The 23318-nt window shown below is 37.9% G+C and overlaps 1 protein-coding gene across 2 annotated transcripts in view; it reads left to right on the top strand.

The window, feature by feature from the left end:
- LOC150091195 (integrin alpha-9-like) overlaps window positions 1-23318 on the top strand; it is a 688379-nt gene that overhangs the window by 466983 nt on the left and 198078 nt on the right. For both annotated transcript variants that reach the window (XM_090374615.1, XM_090374611.1), the window contains exon 16: window positions 18842-18993. In XM_090374615.1, coding sequence (XP_090230741.1) covers window positions 18842-18993 — 152 coding nt within the window. The remainder of the gene's footprint in view (window positions 1-18841; window positions 18994-23318) is intronic.

The following is a 23318-nucleotide window of genomic DNA, read 5'->3' as shown; positions in this document are numbered from 1 at the left end:
GGAGCATTAGCAACTAAGGCCATATTGCTCCGGGATATGCGGTGGTCATTCCCTGACCTTTCCGCATCCTCCGTATTTGGTGGTGACGGGCTCGAACCCTGGTCTAATCAAGAAGCGTGTGCTACGCACTGCTGCTCCTTCCCACCTGGCTACGGAGGCGCCGCGGATTAGGCAGTGTTGGAGTGAAAAGTTTCCACTTGATCATTCCATTATAATGGCCTAAGCTAAACTTTTTCACGAGGAATTAAATTTGAGAACTCCATGTGAATATTCATCTGGGTGGTTCAACAGATTTAAACAGAGGCACAGCATTCACAAGCTGAAGATTTGTGGTGAAAAGCTTCTGCAGACCACGATGCTGCAGAGGCATATTTAGATGAATTTGCCAAGTTGGTTTCTGATGAGGGACTGTCAGCGGAACAGGTGTACAATGCAGAAGAAACTTCTTTATTCTTGCGTTACATACCTAGGAAATCATATGCAACACTAGATGAGTCAGCACCATCTAGGGTATTTAAGGGAGTCAGGATGTTTCCTGTTTATAAGGCAAATAAGCGAGCTTGGATTACAACACAGATTTTTACTGATTGGTTTCTAAAGAACTTTGTGCCTGACGCCAGGGCTCATTGTAAATCTGTGGGACTACCTGATGACTGCAAAATTATTTTAGTGCTTGATAATTGTTCTGCACACCCTCTTGCTGAAGTTCTAGTCAAGGACAATGTATGTGCTGTTTACTTGCATCCCAATTGTACTTCGCCAATTCAGCCTTTAGACCAAGGCATTCTTCGTGTATTCAAGTTCAGGTACAGCAGTGTATTTCTATGGAAAATGCTAGACACTTGCAAGAAAGGTACAGGGATAAAAGAATTTCAGAAAGCATTTAATGTTAAAGATGTGTTTTGGAGTACAGCAAAGTCCTGAGGGGACAATGTACCCAAGGATACTTTGATAAATGGCTGGCATAAACTATGGCCATCTAACATTTCTTGATGATGATGATGAACCTGATTTTTGTGGTTTTCATATGTCTGGTGAGGAAGAAATAGTGAAGAATTTATTGGAATATGCAAAAGGTTTATCATGTGAAGTAGCCAAGTCACTTGATGAAGGGGCTATACAAGAGTGTATAAACATTGATGGTGATGCTCCATATATTATACTCACTGATAGTGAAATTATAGATATAGTAATGAATGCTGATAAGAACAAATCAGATGAGAGTGATGACGACGATGGTGATGACAGTGCACTGAAAGAAGAAGAGAAAGTGTCTATAGATAGATGCATCAACCTGACTGAGGAACTGATTCAAAGAATGGAGCAAAAGAGCTTCATCAGTGAGCAGCATATAATGTGGATATATAAAATACAAGATGTTTTCATTAAAGAAAACCGAAGTATATGAAACAACAGAATCTGCAGAACATATTTCCAAAGATCAACCAGAATACAAGTGAAGTTTAGCCTGAGCCTCAGCTTCAACCTCCAATATCTGTACTTCTTCTCTTCCTGTACCTGTCACCCCAGATGTTGAATTGTCTTCAGATGATGATTAGTGGATTAATATTGATTAAACAGACCGTGCTTTAGAAGTGTATTAATTTGTATCTGTTAAATATAGTTTCTTTCTTTACTTTTTGATTGTTTATTTTATATTTTAAGTATATATTAAGCCTTGGTCCAGAAAATCCAGAAATCTGGGTCACCTCCGGTCAAGCTTGCCGGATAAATGGTCCGGTACCTGTACTCCAACTCTTCCATCCTCTGGTAAAGCAGGTTACTTAAACTGCAAGATTCATCCTTTCATCCCAAATCCTATTCGCTGCTGTAAGTGCCAGAAGTATGGCCATTCTCAGATGCCATGCCGAGGTGATGGAGTGTGCCCTATTTGTGGCTCCAAGGAGATTGTACAGCTTCCACCCCTATTTACCCAAACTGTAAAGGAAGCCATCTACATTTTCTAAAGCTTGTGACCTTTGGTAAACAGGCAAAAAAAATCCATAAATATAAAGTGGAGCATGAAGTCACAAGAATCAAGAAAGCAAGTGCTGCTAACAATGCCTAGCCGATCATACACATTTGTTACAAGAAACAGCTGCTCAGCTGCAACCCAAACAGATGTCTCCATAGAATCAAATGGCTCTTTTACCACCTGGGCCAAAACTCTGCCAATGTCCAAAAAGAAACTTACAATGAGACCAGCAATACTATCCCAACTGATGCTATCTCAATCTTGTCCAAAACAACAAAATCAGCTCTTGTTGAAGACCAGAAGAAAGTGAAACCATGCAATTGCAACATGGAAATTGACATTCAAGATGATAATGACACATCATCTTGAACAGAGGATGATGACACAGTACTAGAATTATATGTTAATGATACCATAGAAACAATGCTCAACCTTTCCTAGAAATGAAAAATCAAAACAAAGCAGACAGAAGCCTTCTCAGAAAAAACAGAGAGATCAATCTTCCTCAATCAAGCCCAGACAATGAACAAATTCCTACAATGGAACTTCAGAGGATTATGCAGTAATTTCAGTGACCTGAGTGATTTTCTTGTTCAAACTAATGCAGTAGGTGTATGCTTACAGGAAACCTTTTTATCCTCATAAGTCTCTCTCAAATTCAAAAATTACTCTGTTTAGGCAAGACAGGGATTCTGATATTCTTGCTCGTGGAGCGGTAGCTACTCTTATGAAATTTACTATGCTGTTAAGACATCTCCAACTACAAACCCCCTTAGAAGTTGTAGCAGTTTGGATGGCAATGGGAATATTGTTAATCCTTGAATTGTCCTTGCTCCCAGACTGAATTTGACAGTCTTATCATACAACAACCATCTCCTGTCTGTTTACTCAGTGATTTCAACAGTCACCATCCATTGTGGGGATCTTCCACCATGGATAGGCAGATAGGCCAATCAATTGAAACATTCCAGGATAGCCATAACCTGACTCTTAAATTCTGAATCTCCAACTCATGTTCAACTACTTACGGCTACTACATCAGCTATAGACTTGTCCATCTGTTCAGCATCTCTTTTTCCAAGCATGGAATGGTTAGTGCTGAATGATCCATTCCACAGTGATGAATTCCCTATCGTGTTGTAAAAGCTGTACTTTGAATTTTCATAAAGCAGACTGGAAAAACTAGTCCACTTGTGTCCTGCTCAACAACCAATATGCACAGCAAAAAAAATCTTGATGATGTAACCGATCACATTACGAGCCATATTATCTGCAGCAGAAATTTCCATTCCAAAATCTGACCAGTGAAGCATATACACCAAAATCAAGGTGGAATGCAGATTGCTCCAAAGTGAAACTAGGAAAAAAAAAACAAAACAAACAAACAAACAAACCCCATGCTTGGAATCACTTTTGCAAATTCCCAACTAACGCCACTGTAATTTTTTACAGAAAAAAAAAAAAAAAAAAACTCAGAGCCAAAGTGAGGCAAATTTGGAAAAAAGAAAAAAAAAAGTGACTCCTGGATTAACTTTGCCTCAACTATTAACAAAAATACTGGCACTCTACTAGCAAAAATACGGACACTTGACTAAAACAAAAATATTGAAACTCCACTTATTTTGAAAAAAAATACAAGTTCTCAATGGGAAATTTCTACTGCTGCAATCTCCAGTAATACAATGGAATAGGTAGGACCTGTCCTCTCCTACTGATATTGCAAATGCTTAGCAGAATTTTTTTAATAATATTTCTGCCTCTTCCTCATATGTGACCTCCTTTCAACACATTAAAAATGAAGAACATCATAAATTGAATTTTTCATCACTCACTTCCATATAACCAGCCTTTACTCTAGCTGAGTCAAAGAATCCTTGAGAAAATCTCCAAAATAGTGCAGCAGGACCAGACTGCATTCATTACAATAAACTGAAGCATCTATGTGAAGCTGATCTGTGCATATTATTGCTCTTTTATAACTGGATCTTCTCCAGGAAACAAAATTTACCGAATGAAACCAGACCGAAAGCTGTGGCTCTCCAGCTTCTGGAAAAGCAGGTGAGGAGAAATAATTTTAGGAAGGCTAAGGATTGGACATACTCACTGCACTCATCTGTATCAATTAATAAATGATTGCATGCCCCAGTGCACATCATGTTATGTACAACTGACTGTTTGTCATTTGTTAGTGGACTGTCCCCACTTTCTAAAATCTGCTTAAACACCTTTAAGTCATTTACTAATGCCCAGTCATCACTAATGTTATTGCAAATTCTTGGAGATGATCCTAATAAGAAAGAACTGTTTACCTTTCTAAATCGTATAGGAATATATCATAAAATGTAATAGTTATTATAACAAAGTTAGTGTTTCATATTAACCATTAGAAAAACAATATGACCCTAGCAGTTTTTGTGTCATTAAATTCCACCATAACAGCCTCAGATCCCAACTACTTGATGGCCACCTCTCCATTGGAGCCCCCCCATCCTTCTTGGTCTCATGTTGTTTGATATTGCAAGAATGCAAAATAGGATGACATGCATGATTTTTGTTCCTGTTTTATTTGGTTGGATTATTATTTAAAATCTTGAAATTCTTGTAGGAATCCAATTATTTATTCCATGTTCCACTCTAAAATTTTCTCCTTTATTTATCCCTTGTTTTTCCAATACATGTTCTAAAGCTGTTTAAGGTAAGAATGAAGTATATCTAGTTTGGTTTGTATCCAGGTCTTCAGCATATTTTTTTTTCCTCTTGGAAAAGCTCTCGACTGCAGCCTGTCCATCAATACTCCCACCGCTACAAATTGATGGTTTTTTTGCATCCTCAGCAAAGTGTTTCTTCCACATTCAATGGTTTTTTTCATTGTCATTTGCCATTCTCATGGTGTGGGGCAACTTGGGGATCATATTAATGACTGCTACTTTTGTTCTGTAAATATAGCAGGTTATAATGCACAGAACAAGCAGAGCTTTGTGTATCCCAACATCATTGCTTCAGCTGTAAAGCCAATACCCCATGGACCTGAACTATCACCTCCACCAATTCTTGATATATTTTTATCATGTGTATCGGACTCCTCATCTGCATTTGTGATTTAGAGAATAGTTTATTCTGATAAAGCACTTCACTGTCTACAGCTGTTTACAAAAAGTGAACTTAGTGATCTTGTGAGATTTAAATATCCTCAAAGGTCTGCAGAGCTTTTTGGGTCATGATTGAAATCTAAAAATTTTCTGGTCCTAGGAACAGTCTTTTCACAGTATAGACCAGTGGTTTTCAACTGGGGTGCCGCAACAAAATTCCAGGGGCGCCTTGTAATTTGGGTTTAAGTTACTTAAACTTTTTTTGAATATTATATCATAATTTATATCATATTTATTTCATTATAAAAAGGTGTAAGGTATCCAATGTACTGTATCTTTTTAACTTTGTAATGATCTTTATATATAAAGAATAAAATTATTATATAACTATATATAATTTGTATTGTGAATTGTAATTTTGTTTATAATTATATTATTATAACTATCATATAACATTTTTTTTTAAATAACAGACACACACACACACACTCGGATTATTAAAAGGTCAAAAACCACTGTGTTAGGTACTTTTTTGGCCCAGGGGCCACCGTTTGAAAAATTAATGGGACACTAAGGATGCCACGAACCTAGAAAGTTTGGGAACCTCTGGTATAGATATTGTAAAAAAGTATTGATTTCATTTTTTTTTTTTTTTTTTTTTTCAGAAGACTCGGTTGATATATTGCAACAACATTCCTACACCAAGAAAGTTAGGCACTTTCTTGGTATTTTTAGTCAACTAACAGAATGGAGGCAATTTACTGACTCATGGAAGAAAAGCCTCAGGGGACATAATGGAAGCAAGAATGCATCCATATCTGTTCTATTCAGCATACTTAAAAATAAACTATGAAAATATTAAGCTTGTATTGGAAAACATTGAGTGCAAGGCTTTATGGTTGGCTTATTGTTAAAATAATTAGGCCTAAATGGTTGTCAAATGAACTAATGAGACTCGTAACAGAGAACAAAAATGCATGGGATGCATATAAATTATCAAGCGACTCAGAAGCCTATCGCAGATATAAGTTAATCTGTAATCAGGTCACAAAGGAGCTTCGGCAGGCGAAGGCAGATTACGAGAAATCCTTGGCAAAAGATGCTAAGAAAAACAGCATGGATTTCTTTACTTATATAAACTCTAAAAGGAAGGGGATGAATCTGATTGGTCCACTTGACATCGATGGTTCGACTGTTGATGATCCTGCTCAGATAGCAAACAAACTGAATGAGTATTTTGCATCTACATTCACACATGAGGAATTATTAAGGTTTGAAAATGGCAGAAGGTTATCAAATTGTAGCAGGATACTTAATGATTTTGTAATAACTGAGAGCAAAGTGGAAGAGAAACTGTTGAAGTTAAACGTAAGAAAAGCACCTGGGGTGGATGGGATCTATCCAGTTATATTAAAGGAGGCATCAAAGCAACTAAGCAAACCCTTAGCCATAATTATGAGAGCATCCTTGGACTCAGGGGAGGTCCCCACGGACTGGAGATGTGCAAATGTATCCCCAATTCACAAAGGGGGATCGAAGGGTGACACGAGTAATTACAGACCAGTTAGTTTAATTTCTGTTCCGGGTAAAATAATGGAGTCGCTGGTTAAAGATGCATTGCAGGATCATCTAGACAAGACTGCAGCAATAATTCAGACACAGCATGGGTTTGTTCAGGGAAAGTCTTGTCTGACAAATTTGATAGGATATTATGATGTGGTTACAAAGGAACTGGATGCAAAAAATAATTTTGATATCATATATTTGGATTTCTGCAAAGTTTTTGACACTGTTGCACATGGAAGACTAATGTACAAATTGGAGCAGAATGGTATTAAGGGTAAGTTGCTACAATGGATAAAAGGATGGTTAAGTGCAAGAAGACAGAGGGTGGTAATCAATGGGTGCTGCTCTTCTTGGACTAATGTTATTAGTGAAGTCCCACAGGGTTTGGTGTTGGGTCCACTGTTGTTTTGTATATTTATCAATGATATTGATGAAAGTATATCAGGCTTAGTGTCGAAGTTTGCAGATGATACAAAGTTGGCAGGGTTGTTAATGACAGTAATGGCAGTGTGCTACTGCAACAGGATCTAGATAATTTGGGCAGATGGGCTAAGAAGTGGCAACTGAAGTTTAACCTTGACAAATGCAAAGTACTGCATATGGGTAGAAGTAACCCCAGAGAAACGTACCAACTGTGTGGTACTACACTTAAGGTGGTAGAAAATGAAAAAGACCTGGGAGTAATTGTGCAGTCAGATATGAAGTTTTCTGAGCAATGCAGACAGGCTGCCAGGGCAAGTCATGGTGTTTTGTCAATGATATATAGGAATTTTGGTAGCAGGGAAAAGGAGGTGATTATCCCTCTGTATAAGGCAATGGTCAGGCCACGCCTTGAGTACTGCGTACAGGTCTGGAGGCCTCATTTTAGGAAGGATGTAGATTTACTTGAGCGTGTACAGAGAAGGGCAACAAGATTGGTGAGGGGAATGAAGGGATCCTCTTATCAAGAGAGGCTTAAGTTCTGCAAATTGCAGTGGCTGGAGTCTAGACACCTGCGCGGTGATCTGATTGAGGTGTATAAGGCCTTGAATGGGTTCAGCACGCTGAATTCTGATGGGATCCTTCCACTTGTTCAGATTACGAACCTAAGGGGGCATAAATTCAAATTAAGAAAGGACAGATGTAGAATAGATGTGCGGAAATTTGCCTTTAGCCAGCGGGTGGTTAATTGCTGGAACAAACTTCCATCTGTCGTTGTGGAAGTTGATAGGTTGAATAAATTTAAGGAGGAACTGGACAGGCATTTGGAGGGAATGGTGTGATTTTTTTTTTTTTTTTTTTTTTTTTTGGCTGATGCTGCATAAGCTCCTACACTTGCTTTCTTGCATCACATGCCACTACTACTGCTTAGTGTGCTGAGATTTTGAAGTTTGCTCTGTCATCTCAACTTGCCCAGGAAATTTTTACTTAATTGAAGTGAAGATCAGTAGAAAGGGTTCCATCAGGATATAAAAGAATTCAGAAAAATGGTACCAAAGGGGATAGAATGGCATTATGATAGTTATTTACGTCTGGGTTTTAAAAAGAGGTACAGCCACCAAAACTAGCTACTGAGGAAGTTTGCCCTGAGCACACAGTGATAGTGACAAGCGATTTTCTCTCTGAAACTTATAGACTGCTCTTTGAAAGTGACAGTTTTATTTCTTTTCTTGTGTGATTTTCTTCTCTTTTGTTTACTTCAAGTGGTTCTGTGCTTGCAAAGTTAGAAGTGAGAAAGGGAATCCACCTTTCTTTTTCTAGTTTTATTTATCAAATACTAATCAGCTCTACTAACTTCAGTAATTGCTTGGTCACTGGTGGCACAACTCCTGCCTCCACATGGTTGGGCTGATAATCTGGGGGAAAATCCAATCCTCATGGCTTAAAGGAGCAGAAGTGAAAACTGATGTATTTCCATGTTTAAAGCCAAAGTGCTCTCAACACTATAATGACACTGACCATGGCTTCTCTTTTTCAAAGAGACTGAAAGAGGACACAAGGAAGCAGGAATCTCCAGCATTCCTCATATTGCATTCTTAATCAGCACAAACTGTCAGCAACTCTCCCTTTCATCATCCAGAGGTGCCTTGAAAATGCTGGTGGTTCACCGAAAATGGTTAAACTTTTCCAATCAGGAGATTCTCAATTAGAGACCTCTCACTCGAGACTTTTTGAGCTATTATTACGACTTACTTATTTAAGTGCAATTCCAATTCAAGTCTCTCCACATAATACACTGAATATTATCTATTAAATGTTTTTGAAGAGGAAATAAAAGATCAAAATGTCACTCAAGCAAAAAGAATCATGATCAGGAAAGACAGTAACTTAATTCCTATGTGGAACAAAATCTTAACTTTCAGTACATCAAATCTACCAGTTTCTGTCAAAGCAGGTTACTTGAACTGCCACATTCGGTCATTTATCCCAAATCAACTTAAATGTTATAGATGTCAGAAATTTGGCTATTCCCAGACAGTATGCTGTGGAGATGCAACATATCCAAACTGTGGGTGCAAAACTCATACACAGAATGCAAGGCACCAACACTACAGTGTTCTAATTGCAGGTACAAGCATTACTCCAGTGATTGTGAGCTCTAGAAGTTAGGAAAAAAAATACAAAAATATAAAATTGAAAATAAAGTATCTTACCAAGAAGCAAGAAAACAGGTTAATTTAAGTATGTCAAAATGCACTTATGCTTCTACCATTCACAGTTACAAATCAGTGGCACATTGGATAGAAGTGTCCATCTATCCAAACATATTGATCTCAGACTGGGCTTGATCAGTACTCTCGGTCCAGCACTCATCTAAACTTAACTTAGTAGACCAAAACAATACACCACTCACAATTCCATTCCAGAGTCCTCCACATTGTCAAGTATCAGAAAATTTGCAAAAATTATATCCTGTTGTTGAGGCAAAACAATCATACCTAACAAGCATGGATGTAGATGATACTAAGAGTCAAGAAGAACTGCTTAAAATACACGTAGACGATGATATGGATGGTAGCAATGGCCCAGGTTGTCCCACATTTCCCAGAAAAGAAAAATCAAAAATTGACTGTTATAAACAACCCACTCATAAAAACAGACAGATTCATCCTTCCACATACAAAAACAAATAATGGAATACATAATTCACTGGAATTGCAGAGGTTTTCACAGAAACATTGATGATATCCACGAACCAGTTCACTGTTTCAATTCTGTTGTCTCAGTTTGAAACCCCCAAGCCTTCCCTTCAGTCAAAAATTATACTATCTTCAGACAAGACAGATTGAACACTAATAGTGGTCATGGAGGACTCCAGATGCATTCCATTGCAAACCTCCTTAGAAGCTGTTGCCACATGGATACTAACTGGTATCACTGTTACTTTGGTCTCAACTTATTTTCCACCTAATAATCCATATACTATTCAAGAAATCGAAGATCTTATCTTGAAATTACCTCCTCCATTCTGTTTACTAGGTGCCTTTAATGCACACCACCCATTATAGGGTGGTGTGCATTAAAGCTCAGATAGGCATGGAAAACTTATTGAAATGCTGATTGGCAAAAAGAATTTAACATTATTGAATACTGGCTTTCCTACCTCTGCAATAGACTTTTTTCCATTTGCTCTCCAGTACTCTATTCAAGTATTTATTGGGTAATTCTTAATCATCCTCACAACAGCAAACCATTATCTGTGCAAATATGTTAAATTCAAGCATCCTATTCCTTACCAACAGATAATACAGTAAAATGGAAATTTCCAAAGGTTGATTGGATAAAATACAGCAGGCACACCTCATTCGACAAACATATCATTCAGTCCTCTTCCATCAACCCTATTACTGAACACATAACAAATCAAATGGTAACAGCTGCATCTGCTACCATTCTACAATACCAAGTCAGCAAAAGTCAAATGAAATTTCAGGTGGAACAAAGATTGCAATAATGCAAAAAAAAAATTAAAATCAAGCAAGGAATCCATTCCACAAACAAACCACATTAGCATTAGTAGAGGCATATGAAGCAAGAAAGCAAGCATCAGCCAAAAAAAAAAAAAAAAAAAAAATCCATTTCACCCCTCCGTTCATTCGAAATACCTGTCCAGCTGAGCCTTAAATTTATTTAAGCTATCAACTTCCAAAACAAGGGATGGAAGTCTGTTCCACCAACCAACAACCAGCTGGCTAAAGGCAAATTTCCGCACATCTATCCTACATCTCTCTTTCCTCAATCTGAATTTCTGACCTCTCAAGTGATTATTCTGAGCAAGAGGAAAAATTCCATTGGCACTGAGCATGCTAAAACCATTCAAGGCTTTATACACCTCTATCAGATCACCTTGCCGGTGCCTAGTCTCCACACTAATTTGCAAAACTTAAGCCTTTCTTCGTAAGAGCAACCCTTTGTTCCATTCACTAATCTTGTTGCCCTTCTCTGTACTCGTTCCAGCAGCTCTACATCCTTCTTGAAATGAGGCCTCCAGACGTGTATACAGTACTCAAGGTGTGGCCTGACCATTGCCTTATACAAGGGAATAATCACCTCCTTATCCCTGCTAGAAAAATTCCTGTATATCATTGACAAGACATCATGAGCTACTCTTGCAGCCAGTCTGCACTGCTCAGAGAACTTCATATCTACCTGCACAATTACCCCCAGATCCTTTTCATTCTCTCTCACTGTCAGTGTAGTACCATAGTTGATACATTGCTGTGGGGTTGCTGTTTCCCATATGTAGTATTTTACATTTTGTAAAGTACTACATATGGGAAAAATTTGTAAATGTTCAACTTCATTTGCCACCTCACATCCCATCTGTTCAACCTTTCCAGATCCTGTTTCAGCAGCATAGCGTCAGTAGTGTCCTTAACAACCCTGCCAACCTTTGTATTGTCTACAAACTTGGAAATTAAGCTTGATATACCATCATCAATATCATTTATAAATATAGACAACAATAATGGACACAACACTGAATCCTGAGGGACTCTACTAATAACATTAGTCCATGATGAGCAGTGTCCATAGATTACCACACTCTGTCTTCTCCCCCTCAACCATCCATTTATCCATAGCAGCAATTCGCCTCCAGTGCTACACTGCTCCAATTTGTGCAGCAGTCTTCCATGTGCAACAGTATCAAAACCCTTTCTAAGATCCAAATATATAATATCAAAGTTATTCCCTGCATCCAGTTCTTTTGTGACTGCATCATAGTATCCAATCAAATTGGTCACGCAAGACGTTCCCTTAACAAAACCATGCTGTGTCCAAGCTATAACTGAAGTCTTGTCTAGATGATCCTGCAGTGGTTCTTTAACCAGTACCTCCATTAATTTTCCTGGAACAGAAATTAAACTCACAGGTCTATAATTACTTTGTCAGCCTTTGATCCTCCTTTGTAAATTGGGGTCACATTTGCCCATCTCCAGTCTATGGGTACCTCCCCTGTGTCCAAAGAAGTTCTCATAATTATGGGTAAGGGTTTGCCTGCTTTAATATAACTGGATAGATCCCATCCACCCCAGGTGCCTTTTTTACGTTTATCCTCAACAATTTCTCCTCCACTTTCATCTCAGTTATTACAAAATCATCTAACTCACTGCCAGAGTTTACTTCACGTCTGGCATTCCCCTTCCTGAATAACTACTCATGTGTGAATGTCGATGCAAAATACTGTTTTAGTTTGTTATCAACCTGAGCAGGATCCTCGACTGTTGAACCATCAATATCCAGTGGCCCAATCTGATTCATCCCTTTCCTTTAAGAGTTTACATATGTAAAGAACTCTTTTCTGTTTTTCTTTGCATCCTTTGCAAGGATTTCTCATAATCTGCCTTTGCCTGCCTAATCTCCTGTGTGACTTGGTTACAGACCAGCTTATATCTATCATAGGCTTCCATGTCACCCATTAATTTATGTGTATCCCATGTGCATTTTTCTTCTCTGCCATATGTCTCACTAGCTCATCTGACATCCATTTAGGACTAAACCCTGAACAATATTTCTTAGCTGGTATGTAAAGCCTAGTAGCTTCCAAGATAAGTTCTTTGAATGCGTCCCATTTTGAATTTGCTGTTGGTAACATCATCAGTTTGTCCCACTGTATAGAATTTAAATACTGTCTCAGACCATTGTAGTCATCTTTACGAAAGCAAAAACCCTTCACTTTACCCCTGATGGTAGTTACCTATTTGAGTAAATCCCACTTCAGCACGCTGTGATCACTGCCACCTAGTGGTTCCCTTATCTGCAGATTCTTAATGCATGAAGAATCACTACTGATAATCAGATCAAGAATATTACTCCCTCTAGTTGCCTCCCGAACATGCTGATTTAGAAAACAATCATCCAATATATCCACAAAAGCCTTGCTAGTGTGTGAATGATCAACCCACAAATTCCAGTTAATATCTGGGAAATTAAAATCCCCCATTATAAGACACTCTGATTTACTGGCCCATGTATTTCTCTGTACAGTTTCTTATTATACTCATCAGAGTTATTAGGCCTATAGCATACTCCTACTCTCAATTTTGAATTCCCAATGCTTATGTCACACCAAACTGACTCGACACTGCACTGTCCAGCGATGTCGACTGGCTTCATTTCCTTGGATTTTATGTGTTTCTTAACAAATAGCATAACCCCTCCTCCCTTTGTATCCTGTCTATCCTTTCTGTACACATTGTACTCCCCAAATTCCAGTTCTGCATTCCTTATATCTGTGTGACACCACGTCTCTGATATCCCAACAATATCTGCCTTTGATGTTTTTAGCAATACCTCAAATTCATCAAATTTATTTACCAAACTCCTAGCACTGGTGTACACGTAAGTATACATGAACCTGTTCCTATTCTTAGTTACCCTAACACAACCAATGTGTTTACTTGTACCGCAATGACTCCCAGTAGGTGCTTCCATAGCCAGGTGGGAAGGAGCAGCGGTGCGTAGCACACGCTTCTTGATTAGACAGGGGTTCGAGCCCGTCCCCACCAAATACGGAGGATGCGGAAAGGTCAGGGAATGCCACCGCATATCCTGGAGCAATATGGCCTTAGTTGCTAATGCTCCTAAAAACCAAATAATAAACAAACAAACAGACTCCCAGCAGTCTCTGAAATATCCTGCATCTTCTTTTCCAGGCTGCTGCTCATTCCAATAGAAGCAGTGCAAGAATCACTTTTACCTCTGCCAGTGGCTACTGTTAATCTAGTAGTTCTTGTATCCCCCCCCCAAGCTAGCAGTTTTCCGACCCACCTAACACTGCCTTGATAGCATCAGCAAATATTCTTGCACCCTTTCTATTTAAGTGTATCCCATCCCTGTAGAAGCAGTCTCTCCTGTTAACAAGTACAGACCAGGCTGAAAAAAATTCTACCCCTTGAGCCTTGCACAATCTTTCCAGGGCTCTCATCATATACTCCCTCCTATCATGTCTGGGCAGAATTGCAGATTCAACCCTCATTCACGGCTTTTTTTCCACAGTGTCCTGTACTTGTTAAGTAATTCTGCCAGTGTCCTACTCTTAATATCATTAGTGCTAACGTGTACAACTATATCACCTTTTGTGCCCTTAAAAGGTGATATCCACTCTGCAACGTCATCAACTTTTGCCCCTGGCAAACATGCCCTGGTCTTTTTTCAAAGCATGTTCCCCATTTCTCTGACAATAGAATCACCAACAACTACTATTTTCTGTGCGACCAGCGCATTCTGCCTTGTTGGTTGCTGCTGTGTTGCGTGATGGCCAAGTGCAAGCTCTTACATTGATGTGGGTAGCTGAGAGCTTGATGGACCCCTCAATTTAGATCATTCAAGGTCATCCACCCTGTCCTTCAAGCTCTCATACAGGCCCATAACGCTGAGTTGTTGGCTGATTTCTTTAAACTCCTTACATCGTGCACACACAAAGATATCCCCCATGGCAATATCATGTCCCCATACTTGATTGCTCCACAAACATCAAGCAAGCAAGCAGTAGTAGGCACATCCGTAGCCAGGTGGGAAGGAGCAGCAGTGCGTAGCTCAGGCTTCTTGATTAGACCGGGGTTCGAGCCCATCACCACCAAATACGGAGAATGCAGAAAGGTCCGGGAATGACCACCGCATATCCCGGAGCAAAATGGCTTTAGTTGCTAATGCTCCTAAAAACCAAATAACAAATAACAAAGCAAGCAGTGCATTTTAAAAGGCTGTGATTCAGAGGGCAACTGACCCCCTCAGTTCTCCCCTGAGCCACAGCTTGGACTCAGGGGAGAACTGAGCCCAAGCTAACTCCCATTAGCTTGAGCGTTTTGCTTTGCTGCTCTGATCTGAGTTATGATTTCGATTTAATTTCAGTACAAAATTATAACCCTAAACTTATATCCCAACACAGTTATAATGCTATGTATATTTTTCAGTATTGAGTATTATCTACGAGTTCGGTTATATAACTTCTGTATCAAGTTATGTATTAATTAATTATGTTACATTTGTAATCTTAGTCATTATATGTACTTAGTTAAAAAGTACAATTTAACTGACAATGAAGTTTTAACAAGATTAATAGATTTTACTGATTAATTGACAATATTATATTATATACTGTACTAAGCTTATGCTATCTAGTTTGGGATATAAAGTATCATATAACAATGGCGGCAAGTTACGAATGGTAAATCTAAGGACACTTAAGTATTAACTTCCAAATCTCGCTCTCTCAATTCAGAATAAACTAAAGATCCTCACTTTCTATAAGCTACGTATAGAAAATAATTTGATACAACAATTGGTCAATAAAGCAGCTAAATATGGCTAAAAAACTTCTCGTTCAGCGGAGAACTTGTAACATGTGGACTTCCAACCTTATTAATTTAGAGCAAGAGCCTGTTTTATCAGATGGAAAGCAAAAAAAGAATCTTGGATTAAATTGCTTCTTCAATTACCAAAAATAGAGATATTAAACTGGTCTGGAGAAAAATAGAATTGTCAAATGGTAAATTTCCTCTGATATCTACTCCACTACTTAAATGGAATGGACAGGAACTCTGTCATTCTGTATACTCCTACAGAAATCTCAAATGCAGTAGGAAACTGTATTTTCTCAGTGTCCTTTTCAACAGTTTTATGACCAATCATTTCAAAAAATTAAAGATGTAACCGAGAAATCCAAACTAAATTTAACTGACAGCTGTGTTATTACCTTATAATGAACATTATCTGTTTAGACTGCAACAGTCTCTTACCAACTCAAGGAAAACTGCTTCTGGCCCTAATTACTTTGTAATTCTCCAAAATTTAGATTAAAAATCACTGTCTTCACTGCTGTTTTTTTTAATTGAATCTTCACTGACACATTCCCAAGCTCCTGGCATCATTCCTACTTATTGGCAATCCTAAAACTTTGTAAAGAGCATTCTGTCACAACTACAGACCAATTTCTCTTACCAGCTGTCTGAGCAAAACCCTTGAAAAAATGATTCATTGTTGTCTCACTTGGTATCTTGACTTCCAAAACTTGATTAACAACAATTTGGATTCCAAAAAAAGAAAAAATTGATCATCAATGGAGTTCATGATTAAGCCAAAGCAAACATCAAAAAGGAATATCTCATCATGATCTGTCTGGAAATTGAGAAAGCCTTTGACACCACATGGCATTTCAGCATCTTGAAGGATCTACATTCTCTTGGCCGTGGAGGCCATTTGTTATATTTCATCCAAAATTTCTTACAAGAAAGATCCTTTCAACTTCATTATTCTGGAACTCTCTCTAAAAACTCTGTCCAAGAAGAAGGAATCCCACAAGTGTCTGTTTTCAGTGCCAATCTGTTCACAATTAGAATGAATCACATAACTGAACTCATTCCTAAAACAGTGGATTCATACTTTTACACTGATCTCACAGTTTCCTGTCATTCTCAAAAAATGAACTACATTGAGTGACAACTGCAAATATCAATAAATTGCATCTATATGTGGATGATACAAAATGGTTGTGGACTGTCCAGCCAGAAATCGACTGCTATTCACTTCTGTACCAGATGTAAAATGCATCCTGACCCCAGATGCATTTTAACAAATAACCTAAAACCTTCAAATGTGCACGCACTAAAGTACGTTACATCGGACAGAGTTAGCAGGAATCTTGGATCTGCTTTACTTCTATCTCCCGGACATCACCTAAGCTCATCTGGGATAAAGTCTGCAAAATAAACGGTAGATGCACATCATACAATACATTGATCCTAGAACATAATGGATGTGCAATTGCAGATCCAACTGCAATTGCAAACACTCTAGGGGAGACACTTGCCAAAGTGTCTGCCAAAACATCACACACACCCCCCTGAGTTCTTGGCCCTGAACCAAAACTGAAAGGCTGGCTTTGAAGTTGTCCTCAAACAGTTGTGAGGTATCTAATCAACCATTTACAGAATGTGAATTAAAAGCAGCACTGTCTCTATCCAAGGCGAGTGCTGTTGGACCAAATGACATCCATTATGAGATGGCTAAACATCTTTCATCTGAATCTATAGATTGGCTGCTGTGTCTGTAATCTGTGTCTGCTGTGTCTTGAAGATCAGTTTGCGGACTCCTGGCATAAGGCAATCATTCTTTTCCTCTCTAACAGGCCATCCTCTCCAGGATCCTGCACAACCATCTGACAAGATGTTTGTGCAGGATCCTGCAAAGGATGATCAATGTGTGGCTCATGTGATATTTAGAAGTAAATGACTCTCATATCCAAAGTACAATATGCAAAGGAATAGGTCAACACTTGACCATCTAATAAGGCTGGAAACAACTATTCGAGATACTTTCCTGAAATGCGAGCACTACTTTTACTACTTGTAAACTTTTAGTTTACAAGTAGTAAAATTCAATAAATCAAATTTTTGATAACACAAATTTTCAGATGCCTTTAACTTTGCAGTAATGAGAGTATACTATATAGAGTGATCTTCAGAACCAATAGAGGAAGTGGTTTGTCCATTGTTGCCCATTAGGAAAAATCTCAGTTTGAAGCTTGTCAGGGAATGGAAGAATTTCCATTCTCATGATCCAGTCTTCTCACGAGATGATTCATGAAATTTGCATAAATTGTATAGATTTACAGGCAGCAATACAGCAGTTTCACAAGGCGGTGGAGGCAAATTAATCTGTATAATATCTCAGAGATATTAGTAGCAAAATTGTGTGCTTTTGGGGAGGATGTTGTACTGAAAAGTATGGCAAAGGTAAAGAAAGCCTGCACGAGAACAATGAGAAACGTCAGATAACTTACGCAGAACACAACACACAATAACATCAGTTTAGTATCACTTTAGCAGCACTAATGGTAACTTGTCCTAATTGCACATGTCCTAACCTTTTTTTCACCATTACAGTATTTCGTAATGGCAAAAAAAAAAAAAGGTCAGGTTACCTTGACTTGAATCCCGTGGGAGCTTGAACCCCCTCCCGAAGTGGTGGGGGTAACATAACCTTTTTTCTTTAGAATCAGTCATATTTAGAAATGTATTATATTTCGAAATCAGTCATATTTAGAAATAGAAATTAAAAAAATATATTTTTTTATGACTGTATTTTTATTTTCTTGTTCAATAATATGCCCTTAATGGTGAAAAAAGGTCAGGTTACCTCCACTTGAATCCCATGGGAGCTTGAACCCCTTCCGAAATGGAGGGGGTAACCTAACCTTTTTTCTTTAGAATCATGGGTGGACTAGCACATAAATTGTTTATTAACAAAATATAAATTTTTTATTACTGTACTTTTATTTTTAAAGACACTCGTGCTGATACACACGTATAATAACATCAGTCAGCACCTTATAAAAGATTCATCGTTACTATTACCTGTTCACCGTTCATTACAAAACTATTATGCACCGTTCTTTACTGGTAAATATACATCATAATGCCAACCAGTGACTACACAGTAGCTTGTTGTCTGTTGTGCCCACCACCAATCATTTCATCGTTTGCCACGCCTACCTGTCAATCAATATATCCTTCTCAATTTCTGCTCCAGACCGATAACACCTACCGCCTGTTTACTGCGGTAGGTGAGCAGTGCTAGAGTGCCGTATCGGGGGAAACTAATTTTCTGCATAAGTTAGCCGACATTTCTCATTGTTCTTGTACAGACTTTCTTAGCCAGAAGTACATATGAACAAAAAAAATTCTTTAAATTTTAAAATATGGATTCTGATTTGTTATATTTTCTGCAGATTTTATTGCAACACTTGAGATGGACGTTGGGAGACCAGGCACACCTCGAGGATATATGGTTTTTGACAACAGAAAGTCTTCTTCAGTGACTCAAACTTTTTCTTTAATAAAAAGCAAGATAAAGTGCTTTCAACAGGAAATTCATATTTTTGTAAGTAATGCAGTTGAAATTGTAATATTTTGTTTTGCCTTCAGATTTAACTATATTATCGGTAAACGTTTTCTCTTAAAAGTAGTTGTAATTAATAACACAAATGCTGAAAGTAGCTGACCTTCCTTAATAGCTTTCCCATCCCATCATAGAATCCTATCACAGTTTTCTACTCTATAAACTTTTCTTAGTTTATCAAACTGTGGGATGTTATTAGCCTTTCATTCTTTTTAAAGTGATTTTTTGTTTGAAACAATCATCCAGATTTATTCACTACTTCTGCAATATAAGCCCTCTGAGCTTCCTTTAATAAGTTTTTCTTGCTGTTAAAATATACCACAACAGATTTGAGTCTCTTAAAGATTATAATTTAAAATAATGGTTATAGCTAGTTTTTAGGACTTATCTACCAGTTTTTATAGGTGTGATTCTCCCTTCCCCCAGAAAAAGAGGGCCTCTTGGTAAAAAAGTAATGAAAGTATTGAAATTCATCATCAGTGCCACCAAGAATATCAAAAGCATATTAGTCCAAATAACATAGAACATCCCATTATTTTTGGCAGCATGATCGCCCACAAACCCGCTCTGCCAGTACACCCTATTAATAATCAGGGCAACTTTCCTGTCCAAAATTATCATCCTGACTTTTGTTGCTTATGATAAACATGTGGTGTTTATTAGCTACCCTAGAAATGTTTGCCTTCCCCTGCCATCTTAGCCTATGGGAAAAGATTCTAGGATAGCTAAAAAAACATTGTTCTTCCTAAACAATAAAAAACTGAAGAACATCCACAGTGGTACAAAGGCTTTCCTTGTTCCCCCTCAATCTCAACTTCTATTCATATGCACTGCCAGGCAATCACTGTTGTTTTTCTGGGTAGCAAATTTAGCCAATTTCAAGAGGTTTCAGAACAGCAGATTAACCTATCCCCGTGCTGTTTGGTATTGCCCTAAGGAGTTTCTCCCTGCACTCATCCAATCCTTTGAACATCCAATCCAAAATGAAGGTCAGTATCTGGGTTATTAATATCAGACTGTACTGATGTTGCTGTATCAGGGAAAAATGGATTGTGGTCATGTGAGTTAACTGCTTTTAGCATTAGTAGAGGCAAGAATGCAAGCTTATGCAGCATCAGCCAAAAAAAAAACCCACTCCCATTTCACCCCTCCATTCATTCCAAATACCGGTCCAGCTCGGTTGGTGGAAGCCTGTTCCACCAACCAACTATTCGCTGGCTAAAGGCAAATTTCTGTAATTTGCAAAATTTAAGCCTTTCTTCGTAAGAGCAAATTCATTTTAGTTCATTTTCTTTTCACATTTGAAGATTATCAAGGAAGAGGTAAAGGTGTATGCTTTTCTTTAGGTTAAAAAAAAAATAATAATAATAAATTCTTATGTTAATTACATGCGGTGACATGTATTGTTTATTTTATTGAATGTTCTTCATAAAGATATAATAATGTATAAATCTAATAACTATTGAGAATATTCATTATTAAGTGAATTTACTTATGCAGTGGGTTACTCACTTCCTTGACTCTGTTGGCAAAATTCTTGAATATCCTGTATATCCCGGTGCCTCCGCAGCCAGGTGGGCAGGAGCAGCAGTGCGTAGCACATGCTTCTTGATTAGACCGGGGTTCGAGCCCGTGACCACCAAATATGGAGGATACGGAAAGGTCTGGGAATGACCACAGCATTTCCCCGGAGCAATATGGCTTTAGTTGCTAATGCTCCTAAAAATAACAACAACAACCTGTATATCCCGAAGATATTCTGTATAATATAGGTGCTAATAAAAGCAATATCAAATACGTTCTGTGTAGTATAGGTGAAAATAATAGCAAGAGCTAATAAAAAAAAAATAGCAATGAACTACCATCATCATAATTTACTTTTTTTATAAATTTTATAATAACATGCCTAAATAACATTTTATTATTTCAACATTTAATTTCTTTATCAATGAATGTAATCTTTGATTAAAATTAATTGCTGTAATAATGACTCTTCTATCATGTGTTTTTTCGAAAAAATTGGGGTCTAAAAACTGGGTGCGTCTTATACAGTGGTTGTAGATTTTTTTACTTGCATTTCACGCTTTTTCGCACTTGTTGTCTTTGCGCTCATTGTTTCACACTTGTTACCGGTATATTAGGTTACGTTTTGCCATGTTCTGCCCAGAAATGGCTCAGAAAAGATTTTCGTACAGTGCTGAATTCAAGTTAAAAGTGATCCAGTTTGCAAAAGTGAATGTAAATCGTGCTGCTGAACGTAAGTTTGGTCCTCCTCCTCCAACTGAGAAAACAATCCGAGACTGGCTACGGGAAGAAGAAACCCTACTGAAAACACCACGGCAGAAGAAGGCCATGAGAGGCAAGTCAGCAGAATGGCCTGATTTAGAGAGGGAATTGAAGATATGGATTGAAGAGCAAAGGGCAATTGTAATTCCTGTGTCCACAAAGATGGCTCAGCATGAGGCAAGAAGAATTGCTGATGAAAAAGAAGTTACTGATTTCAAAGGAGGACACAATTGGTGCTTTAGGTTCATGAAACGGAATGGACTAAGCATGCATACACACACACCAGACTTGCCCAAAAGATGCCTGAAAGCTATGAGCAGAAGGTCCTTGAATTTCATCGTTTTGTCATTCAATGTTGGAAGACACATCAGTTTGAGTTGGGACAGATTGCAGATATGGACGAAGTCCCCCTTCAATTTTATGTCCCAAGTAACAGAACTGTTGATAAGAAGGGGGTGAAAACTGTAACTGTGAAGACAAGTGGACATGAAAAGAGTCATTATAATTGTTCTAGCTTGTTGTGCCGACAGAACTAAGCTGCCTCCTATGCTGATTTCCAAACGCAAAACAATGCTAAAAGAAGACGTTCCTTGATTGTCCACATTCATGACAAGGGTTGGATGGATCAGGATTGGATGAAGATCTGGTTTGAGAAAGTTTGGAGCAGGAGACCAGGTGGGCTCTTATGCAAACCTGCCCTATTGGTGCTTGATCAGTTCAGGTTTGTTTGTTTGTTTATTTTAGAGTTTTATGGTACATTAGCATCTAAGGCTATAATGTGCCAAGTCAAGATCAGTTCAGGGCACACATAACAAAAAATACAAAGAAGATTGGTGCAGAGCAAAAAACAAAACTACAAAACAAAAAAACAAAAATTGGAGGCTTGACATCCCAGCTTCAACCACTTGATGTCAGCATTAACAAACCCTTCAAAGCTGCAATGAGAGACGAGTGGAACCAATAGATGAAGTCTTCTGGGGACAATTTGACACCAGCAGGAAGAGTGAAGAAACCAACTATAGGAGAAGTTTGTACCTGGGTGAAAAGATCCTGGGATAATATCAAGATTGAGATCGTTGTCAAGTCATTTAAGAAGTGTGGCATTTCAAATGCCATAGACGGAACTGAGGACGAGGTAATATATGAAGACAGTGATTCGTCATCAGACACAGATGAGGACAAGCTAATGGATGGGAGTTTTGACAATGATGAGGAGTTTTATGAATTTTATGATGAGTAAAACTTGAGTTCAATAACTTTATGTAATACATTTTTTTTTTTCAAATTTCGGGCCCCAAAATTAAGGTGCGTCTTATACATGGGGAAATATGGTAGTTTATTAAGCTTATAGCCCAAAACGATACATTTATGGTGACATTTCAAGCAACATACCACTGCGTATCATCAGACCATACATTGGTTGTTAGGAGAAAATATTAAGAGTTACAATTTGGGAATATTTGTTATTAATTGTGAATTTTAGGGAATGCAAGCTAAGGATTTTTATAGCTAAAATTACATTGGGGTTATACTATAAATAAGTCTTAGCTTGGATTCCTTAAAATCCCTAAAATTCACAATAATTAATTATAAATGCTTCCAAATTGTAACTCTTTATATTTTCTCACCCTATCAGCCACTGTATGGTCTGATGATAGGCAGCAGTAAGTTTCCTGAAATGTCACCTTAAATGTATAGTGGTTTTGGGCTATAAGCTTAATAAACTATGTTATTAATCTCATGTGATAGAAGAGTGATTATTGCAACAATTAATTTTCATGGAAAACAACCACATAATGTTCTTACCTAATTTTCTAGATTAAACATGCAGGTGCATTGTTTAGATGTCTTCTGATGGCAAAATAATTAAGATGTTCATAAAATGTCAGTGCATCCATATAGATCCCATAGACCCATTGTTATGCACTGTGAAAACAAAAATGATAGGAGGTGTTATAAGCCTAATGATTGTGAAGAGCATGACTCACAGCTATACAGATAAATAGTGAGTTAGTAAATCA

The sequence above is a fragment of the Mastigoproctus giganteus genome, chromosome 1, assembly GCF_048544385.1.
Source record: "Mastigoproctus giganteus isolate SK-2022 chromosome 1, ASM4854438v1, whole genome shotgun sequence".
NCBI lineage: Eukaryota > Metazoa > Arthropoda > Arachnida > Uropygi > Thelyphonidae > Mastigoproctus > Mastigoproctus giganteus.
This window is presented reverse-complemented; position numbering and strand designations above follow the sequence as displayed.